The sequence below is a fragment of the Eutrema salsugineum genome, unplaced genomic scaffold (assembly GCF_000478725.1).
Source record: "Eutrema salsugineum unplaced genomic scaffold, Eutsalg1_0 scaffold_5, whole genome shotgun sequence".
Taxonomy (NCBI): domain Eukaryota; kingdom Viridiplantae; phylum Streptophyta; class Magnoliopsida; order Brassicales; family Brassicaceae; genus Eutrema; species Eutrema salsugineum.
The window spans coordinates 11,793,291-11,803,267 of record NW_006256612.1 but is presented as its reverse complement, the minus strand read 5'-3'; the positions used below and the strand labels follow the sequence as shown (position 1 = coordinate 11,803,267).

Genomic DNA, 9,977 nt, shown 5'->3' with positions numbered 1-9,977 from the left:
TATATAATTGTTTAGAGTACTATGTTGGACACTTGGACTTGGTATAAAAATTTGGTAATGAATGGTATAATGATGGTTGCCCAACCAAGGTTATAATTCTATAAATGGTTTGTTTGAGTTATTTAAACAAATACAGAATGGTTCCATGTTCTCTTTTACTCGCAATCTAAATATCTTTATATTTATCCACGACTTATAGTACCCAGTTAGTAACTTTTCGGGATGTAAAAAACATTGACGAGTTACATTATCGCGAAAAAAAAATTCTCAAAAAACGAACGGAGACAATTTTGGAAATTATTCGGTGCTTGTTTGGAATTGGATAGAGCCGTTGAACCATCAAGTGGGTCTTACTTAATAGTCTGCGAATTGTATTTGATTTTTACACTTATACGAACATGCGTCCATCGGCGACAATTTATTCACACATACACATTACATTTTTGGATATGGCCATCCCACTTTTTTCCCCCAAGATTGAGTTGTCAGTTTTGGTTGGATTTATATAGATGTTCAGATTTTTTTTTTCAATTTATGAAATAAATATTTTTTGAATTGATAGATAAAATGTATATAATATAAAATATATTACTAAAAGCAGTTTTGAAACGTTTCATGATAATTCTATTTCCCTAATCCATTATCTTAGTATCTTACTATTCCACTCTTTTAGTAAAACATTATTTATGAGAAAAATATCCTATCGTAATCTTATCGTAAATATGACTACGAAGCTACTAACACTGGTAAAAAGTCCACATGCTCTTAAAGTCAATATATACATGATGCAGTTAATACCATGTTCACATAACGGTCATCAAGTTGCTCAAAATCATGAAACAGCGACACATTATTCAATTATCTTATGATGTGGATAATTAGTAAATTATACATTAATTATGAGAAAATCAAATTATTCTGGATTCACAGCTAAGAAAATACGAAAAGACAGCTCAACACTTTTCCCCTTCTCTTCCACACTGTCTATATAACTCTAATAAGAATCTCTGATCTCTCCATATAATTTCTTCTCAATTTCGCTTCCACTATCCTTTTGTTTGCCAACATAAAAAAAGATCTTACCAAAAAAGAGGGGTCAGAAAAAGAAAACTAAATACTTCTAAGGATCTCTTTTAGAATTTCTTAGGAAAATGCCTGCTGGTGGATTCGTCGTCGGAGATGGCCAAAAGGCTTATCCCGGCAAGCTCACTCCCTTTGTTCTGTTCACTTGCGTCGTCGCTGCCATGGGTGGTCTCATCTTTGGATACGATATCGGAATCTCCGGTAAGTATCTCACTATTTCTCAGCTTTTACATTTCCACCCCACAAGTATCTATGTAGACATCAACACCCACACATTAGAAATTATGGTAGTCGTTCCATAAATAATTATGAACAAAATGCCTCTTATGTGTTTCTATTCATTCATCCATCTAAAAATTACAGAATCATCAGCAATTATAACTTTTTAAAATATTTACAAAATAGCCCCATATGTTTCTATAGAGTCATGAAAACCCTGTCTGATCATTTTTTTTGTGTGTGGAAATTCTGAATATTAATAATAAAAATCTACAGGTGGTGTGACGTCGATGCCGTCTTTCCTCCGGCGATTCTTCCCATCGGTGTACCGGAAACAGCAAGAGGACGCGACAACGAATCAGTACTGTCAGTACGATAGCCCGACGCTTACGCTCTTCACGTCGTCGTTGTATCTGGCGGCGCTAATCTCGTCGCTGGTGGCTTCCACCGTGACGAGGAAGTTCGGACGGCGGCTCTCGATGCTCTTCGGTGGCATACTCTTCTGCGCCGGAGCTCTCATCAATGGCTTCGCTAAACACGTTTGGATGCTTATCGTCGGTCGCATCTTGCTCGGTTTCGGTATCGGTTTCGCTAATCAGGTCCGTCACTACAAACCATCCATTTTTAATGATTAAGATTTGAATTATTGCTAACCATATAAGTATATATCAAATTAGCATTTTCTCTTCTTTTTTTTTCTTTCACATTTACATCACAGATTCACGAGTAAGAAAAACTTCAAATTAAATAACTCTTCTACTTGTTCTTGTAAAATTTAATGTGCTGAATTTTATATTTATTTCGTCATAAATGTACCTTGGTTTTAGAATTTTTTTTTGGACCAACCAGGCAACCACTTTCATTGAACATAATCATCATATATTTAGGTCAAGTTGACATTATTATTTGTTTTCTTCCTTTTACTATCAGTTTACAACTACGATCATTATTTTCCACATTATATTATACTCCACGATTCCACATTGATTTGTAACAATTATTTTATTTTATCATTGATATAACAATGATATAACAATTATTTTATTTTTTCATTAATTGTTATCGGCTGAATATCCACAATTCCACATGGTCTGTTATTTAACCTGTGATGTCTCTTTCTCTCCATTTCAGTGATCTAATTATCCGATCTATATTGTTTTTGACGTCATATCGTATAAATCTCATTACAACTTTTGTGATCACTCATTGATACGGATCTTAGCTTTAGCTAGAAAAATGTCATATTCGGTCCCTATTCGGACCGTATCTATATCTTTATGAGGTTAAACAAAATGACGACAATAACCCTGTTAAAACCCCGTATTTTAAGTCTATGCCCTGCCTTGATACCAAGCGCTTCGAATCTTCACTTCAATAAAGTCAGATACGGGAGCGTGTACATTTGAAAGCACTTGTGTCGTAACTTACCTTTTTAAATGACGTAACTAACCCTGTTTAATTTATCTATTCACAGTCCGTGCCACTATACCTCTCCGAGATGGCTCCATACAAATACAGAGGAGCTTTGAACATTGGTTTCCAGCTCTCAATCACAATCGGAATCCTAGTCGCCGAAGTTCTCAACTACTTCTTCGCCAAGATCAAAGGCGGTTGGGGATGGCGGCTCAGTCTCGGAGGCGCGGTGGTTCCCGCCCTGATCATAACCATCGGTTCCCTCATCCTCCCTGACACTCCCAACTCGATGATCGAGAGAGGCCAGCACGAGGAGGCCAAAACCAAGCTCAGGCGAATCCGAGGCGTCGATGACGTCAGCCAAGAGTTTGACGATTTAGTCGCCGCTAGTAAAGAGTCGCAGTCGATAGAGCATCCGTGGAGAAACCTCCTCCGCCGTAAATACCGGCCACATCTCACCATGGCCATTATGATTCCGTTTTTTCAGCAGCTTACCGGAATCAATGTCATTATGTTTTACGCTCCGGTTTTGTTCAACACCATCGGTTTCACCACCGATGCTTCTCTCATGTCCGCCGTGGTCACCGGCTCGGTCAACGTCGCCGCAACGCTCGTTTCCATCTACGGTGTTGACAAGTGGGGACGTCGGTTTCTCTTTCTTGAAGGTGGAACACAAATGCTCATATGCCAGGTAAGGAAACATATCTACTGTATATAAGACGATGATAAATGTGTTACAATTGGTCTTAAGTTGCGATTAGATATCGAATTTTTATATTTGATACAAAAGAGTTTATGTAGATGGATAGATGGTTTTCGAGATCAAATTTGCAATACTATATAATATATATCAATTACACTGATGGAAAATATGTTTTTTTTTCTTGTGTGATTGTAGGCTGTGGTTGCAGCATGCATAGGGGCCAAGTTCGGGGTAGACGGGACCCCTGGTGAGCTACCAAAGTGGTATGCTATAGTGGTTGTAACTTTTATATGCATCTATGTGGCGGGTTTTGCGTGGTCATGGGGTCCGCTAGGGTGGTTAGTACCGAGTGAGATCTTCCCGTTGGAGATAAGGTCGGCTGCGCAGAGTATCACAGTGTCGGTGAACATGATCTTCACGTTCATAATCGCGCAGATATTCTTGTCCATGCTTTGCCATTTGAAGTTCGGGTTGTTCCTTGTATTCGCCTTCTTCGTGGTGGTGATGTCCATTTTCGTCTACATATTCTTGCCGGAGACTAAAGGGATTCCGATAGAGGAGATGGGACAAGTGTGGAGGTCACATTGGTATTGGTCAAGGTTTGTGGAGGATGGTGAGTATGGGAATGGACTTGAGATGGGTAAGAGCAGCAACCAAGGAACTAAACGTGTCTGATTTATATATATATATATATTTTTTTTTTTTTTTGTTTTAATTGTTAAAGTTTTTAAGAAAGAAAAAAAGATTTGTAATTTCTAATTTCGTAAAGAAGAAAGTGGTATTAGTCTAGATATATTTATGTTTATATAATTCAGTATGACATGGTGAAATTATGGATATGATTCTTTTTTATATCTTCAGCGTGTTCTATTTAATGTTAATTTACTCCATAATGAAGTTAATTTAAGGCCAAATATGAAGTCAATTTTTTCTTAAAGAAAAGTCATGCGAGTTTGAAATACATGAGCACCAGAGCAGACTTACCATGAATACTTAACTTACGATTTTGTTTTGGTTGTAGGTTAACTTACCAAGAATTGCTGCATGTGTATCTTGGTTGTGTTTAATCACTAACGTCATTTACTTTTTCCTTTTCAACAAAAAAAAAAACAGTTTTAGGATTAATTTAATAGAAAAATAAATATATAAAAAGAAGGGGTGTATTGAACTAAACATTTGAAGTGATTTTAGTTTTATTAAGATTTCAGATGATTAATGATTTTAAGAAAGTTATAATGACTTGGTTTGAAATTCTCTACAATTCTACATAAAACCATACGATTTGAGCATTTGTATTTTTAACTAATAAATCCTCTAAATCCATTGAAATCATTAAAATCTTACTTAAAACATTTCTAAGAACAATGATTTTTAAGAAACATTTACAAATTTTATAGTTATATCCAATAATACTGGATTTTAAAATTTATGTTTCAATAACATAAAATTTATTATTTCAATTCAAATCAATTCAAATGCTTAGTACAATACACCTCTCAATATTTTGTGTATTCTCTCGCATAATATGTTTAAATAAGTATATCTGACTTTTTTTTCAGATAAGCACAAATGATGCACTTATGTCTACAATGTAATGTGGTTGATAAATCAACGTTTTCTATCTATTAGTGTATGATAGCATCTTTCAAATATCTTATATTTGTTTTTAAGGTCCTCAAATTTGATTTCATTCTTGTGCCCTTTTCTCTATGTTGGAGGACAATTCTAAGGTTTGCGTGATCGGAGTGAAGAGCTAGCATGGGTCCTAATTATGTTGGAAAGTTGATGAGACAGAGTCAAACTTCTATCCATATATGTTTTCAATCAGTACCAAAATGATTTGATGCTTCATATCATTGGAGTAAAAGAAACAGTGTGGACCGCTTATCTTCTCGCTTAAACCTTTTTTGTGGAAATCTTGGTTTTTCTTTTGGTGGACAATGTTTTTTTTTTTTTGTCTTAGAATATAGTAGTGGAGATTTTGAAGCCATATAATATTCTTTCAGATAAATGTGATTATATAAATTTTGATGGTCCTGAATTCCTCCTGATCCGGTTCTTCAATATAGGCCTTGTATCATTATTTGCCAGTTTCTTTAACAAGCATTTTTAAACGATTAAATAGCTCCAATGAGAAGTGGGTTTCAGGGATGAAGATTATTGTGTCAAGCAAAATACCGATACACCATTTGCGTGTTAAACAGTCATCTGAATATCGATACATCCGAAAATCAGTCATTCATTAACTTAAAGAAAAATGCAACACAAAATATATCCAATAGATAGAAGAAGCAAAGATTCTCATACAGAAATTTATTTCATGAGCCAACGTAACATAAAGTAAATGAGACTTTGAGTGGGAGAAGACAATAACAGATCTAAACACACTTGTCTTAAGTTTACATTTATTGGTCCTCTCATGTTTTCCAATGGTTCTATCTAGTCTTTGTTCACATGGCTTGTTCCATAAACATGTAATAATCAATATATAAATGCCAATCAGTCTTAATAACATACACACCATTCCTGTTATTCGTCAATAATCCAAGTTATTTAAATTTTGTTTAAAGCCAGTTTACATTCTTATTTGCATTGAACGATTTCAGTTACATTTGGATCTACATTGAACCATATATGGAACTGGTTTAATACTCATGGAGTCTAGGGTTTCTCCTGAGCCGGTATGTTTTCATCATCAGAGAACAAGTCCTTATGATCATTAGACTTAAGAGACAGAGAATCCTCGTCACTTGTATCTAAAACAAACATAGGTTGTTTTGGCTTTGGAAGATCCATTGTCGACGTCAGCATTGTCACCACTTGTTTGATGTTTGGTCTGTCCATTGCTTGGTGTTGAACACACATTAAACCTATCTGAACACATCTCATCACTGCTTCAACTGAATCTGACTCAGAATCAGCAATGTCATAATCCAGTAGATCTACTCCTCCGGTTTCACTCCATGATTCCCATGCCTGTTACACAAAAACTATAAAAATTAAGAAACCAGGATTTGTGTCAACTTGACTGTAATCAGATTTTTAAGTGTGTTTCTTACACATGCAAGAAGGTTTTTGTCTTCTTCTCCACAGCTAAAGCTAGATATCTCTTTTCCGCTGATGATTTCTAGCATCAAAACTCCAAAGCTATAAATGTCAGATTTCTCAGAGAATGTTCCTGTCCACACATACTCTGGAGACATGTATCCCCTGTTCAAGTTATCGAATGATTTTTGGAAAAAAAAAGGTTCAGTCTATAGAATGTGAAACTTTGATTCCAACATGTGAAGAAAAGGAGTGATTCTTACAAAGTTCCAAATACTCTGTTAGTGTTGTCTTGATTTTGAGTTCCTTGAAACATCCGAGCCAACCCAAAATCCGATATTTTTGGATTCAGCTTCTCGTCCAAGAGAATATTGCTGGCTTTAAGATCGCGATGTACAACTCTGAGGAATGAGTCGCGATGGAGATAGAGGAGTCCACGAGCAATACCTTGAATGATATTGAATCTCTTAGGCCAATCGATCTCCAGCTTCTTCTTCATATCTATAGATTATCACAGAGATCGATTAACATGTAAGCCACAGAAGACAAATGACAAATGCAGAGGAAGATGAAGAAAAGTAGGGACTAACCAAAGAGAAAAGTATCGAGGCTTTTGTTCACCATAAACTCATAAACCAATATTTTCTCTTCTCCTTCAATGCAATATCCTAAAAGCCGAACCAAGTTTCTGTGTTGTAGTTTTGAGATGAGTTTTAATTCGTTCATGAATTCCTCTGTTCCTTCTCCAGAGCTGCTAGAAAGGCGTTTTACAGCTATTTCTTTCCCATCTTTTAGTTTCCCCTTTTAGTAGAAAGAGTTGCAGAGAGACTCATCTAGGGAACAAGAAAGATAATGATAGAAAAAAAGCAAAACACAGAGAGTATCATATATTATCTTTTACCTTATAAACTGTTCCAAATCCACCTTGACCAAGTTTATTTGAGATGCTGAAATCATTCGTCGCAGTTTGTATGGTATGCATCTCAAAGAAATTTAAACCTGAGACATCTTGTGATTTCAAATTATTCTTCCATGAATCTTCTGAAATCTCCATGGCTACACGAGCTTCACCTACGAGTTACATGAATCCATCCATGTATCAGTACTTACGTTTCTAGCATCTGAGGATTAGTCCAAAGCTTAAAAGATCAACGAGTTTCAAGCATGTAACATCTGACAACTAAAGGGAGAAAAGATCAAGAAAACAAGTGAACAGATAGCAAAAGAGAGACATTAAGAGTAAACTCTTAAGCTATTTTTGGAGTCTCACCATTTTGTTTTAGTCTGTATCTCCAGCAACAAAATGTCGCAAGCACCAAGATTATAAACACGCAGAGGCTGATAGTGCTAAAAACAATGATCTTGATTCGCTTGCTTCCAGCTGACAGAATCACCAAGAAACTAAAAACTGTAAGAACATATTGCTATTGGGAAAAAAAAACAGAGCAAAAATAGCTATGATTATGTAAACCTAAAACAAAAAAATGTGATTTGTGATGTCTTAAAGCCATACCTAACTCAGAACGTGCAAGGCGGATGGAAATAAATTCTCCTCCTTCAGAAAACTGAACCATGTCCAATAGCTCCTGGTTCCACACTAAGCATCCAATTCCATTACTATAGGCAAACGCCGAGCAAGAACAGTTGCGAAGACATCCTTGACGGCATTGTTCTGCATCACCAAAGCTTGTCAATTCGTAAGCATCCGGAGGCTTCATATTGGCAACACGATAAAATCCATCTGTTGTGTCTTTGCTTTGTGTCGTCGAAGAAGAATTTCCCTGACAAGGTGATAACTCTGTTCGTCTCACACACCCACGAGTCCAGTTTCCGCTGTTCCACTCGTCCTCTGACTTTGGCACAAACCCTCTCACGCATTTGCAGGTTGGAGTACTCATGGACCTCATACACAAACCATAAGGTCCACAAGTACCGTAGAGATCACATGACCTTAGAGGACCTTCGAAATGCTTAATCCACCCGGTGGTGTCACCATTAGTACGATGAATATCCACTGATCCATCTGACGTTAGCTTGATGTATGACACATCAAAATTTCTTAGTGCACAAAAAGTCAAAACTCCTGTGCCATTCACCACATCTTGGACCATTTTCAATGGATTTACATATGTTTTATCCATTTCTGGTATCCCTGAGAACCTTGTTTCCACCCATGGCCCGCTTCTCCAATAAGGTGATGAGCCTTTCCATACAAGTCCTTGAGGTGGAACCTCTGGAGTAAGCTCTGCTAGAAACTCCCCAGGAGATGGATCTGTGTTGCTCTTCCAAGAAGTCAACACACGCCTCGTGTTGTTAGGAATATCATACATAAGCGATGACAGAGGAAGCATAGTATCAGTAGGATGCTCAAAACTTTGCCATAGATATGTTCCAGTAACATTATCTATGACAACAAGATTTCCGGAGTTTGAAAGCTGGGCACGACATTCGTTAGATGTGAGAACTTCTTCTCCAGATGACCAGAGAGTCTTTTGTTTATCATCAAGCAAGATGAGACTTCCATTACTGCTGATTGTAAGATTGGCCGTGGAGCTCGTGACTGGATTTTCTCTGTTAGCTACCCAAACATAAACCCGAGGAGTGACTCCCTTGAACCAGATTCCAACATATTGACGATTTTGAGAGCTGTTAGGACTGAAGAATCCTAGTTCAAAGGATCCATCTGGAGAGCTCAGAGTTTGTCTTATTGACAAAGGATTCGATGTGGTTATATCTGCAAAGCCATAACTTGAGAACATGGTTAAAAAAAGCAAGCACGGAAAGTAAAAAATACCCATCTTTCCTCTCTATGTGTTTGCAAGAAATCTTCCTCCAGAGATTTCTATGTATGAATAAAAATCAGATGAAATATGAATGAAACCTAATAGATGTTCTGACATTCAAACAGCTTGTCTTGACCAATCAATCATTCTTGGCATATTTTACATTATTCAAACATCCCAAACTGACCAAGAAAAACATCCCAAATTGACCAAAGAAGCCACACGCTTCTAATTATAAACCATACATATCACATTACGTTGACCCTTTTTTTTTGTTTACAAATTTTATAATCCGAGAGTCGTTTAAAATTTTATATATAAAAGAGGATCAACTTTCTCCAGCTGAGTGATACATCAGCATTTGAAAATTAATATGGGGATGATATGTGTCACTTTTTATAATTTAAAGTTACAATTTCAAAAAAAATAATAAATTATTAACTTTTAATATCAAGATTTAAACCACTCAAAGAAAATTAACAGTTTTTTCATTAATTGATTGATATTGATTGATATTTATTTTATTTTTATATAATTATCATTTATTTAATGATATTGTATTTTAAATTGATTTCTAAAATTATTTTTTGGATAAAATTTTTAAAATTATTTATAATAACATACTAACACACATAACAAATAATAAATTTTTTATTTTTTTATTATATTGCATTTTAAATTGATTTCTAAAATTATTTTCTTTTTTGGATAAAAGTTCTAAAATTATTTAT

The 9,977-nt window shown here is 35.7% G+C and overlaps 2 protein-coding genes across 2 annotated transcripts; one reads left to right on the top strand and one right to left on the bottom strand.

Moving 5' to 3' along the window:
* Nucleotides 1–1,000: 1,000 nt before the first annotated feature.
* Nucleotides 1,001–4,273, top strand: LOC18993752 (sugar transport protein 1). Its single transcript, XM_024151985.1, has 4 exons — nt 1,001–1,284; nt 1,579–1,901; nt 2,777–3,406; nt 3,614–4,273. The coding sequence occupies exons 1-4, from the start codon at nt 1,152–1,154 to the stop codon at nt 4,091–4,093; spliced, it is 1,566 nt and encodes a 521-aa protein (XP_024007753.1). The 5' UTR covers nt 1,001–1,151; the 3' UTR covers nt 4,094–4,273.
* A 1,650-nt stretch (nt 4,274–5,923) lies between these two features.
* LOC18993751 (G-type lectin S-receptor-like serine/threonine-protein kinase At1g61360) lies at nt 5,924–9,489 on the bottom strand. Its single transcript, XM_006417308.2, has 7 exons — nt 7,977–9,489; nt 7,734–7,844; nt 7,365–7,534; nt 7,054–7,264; nt 6,727–6,964; nt 6,478–6,628; nt 5,924–6,394 (listed from the first exon to the last, which is right to left on the bottom strand). The coding sequence occupies exons 1-7, from the start codon at nt 9,259–9,261 to the stop codon at nt 6,080–6,082; spliced, it is 2,481 nt and encodes an 826-aa protein (XP_006417371.1). The 5' UTR covers nt 9,262–9,489; the 3' UTR covers nt 5,924–6,079.
* Nucleotides 9,490–9,977: the final 488 nt, after the last annotated feature.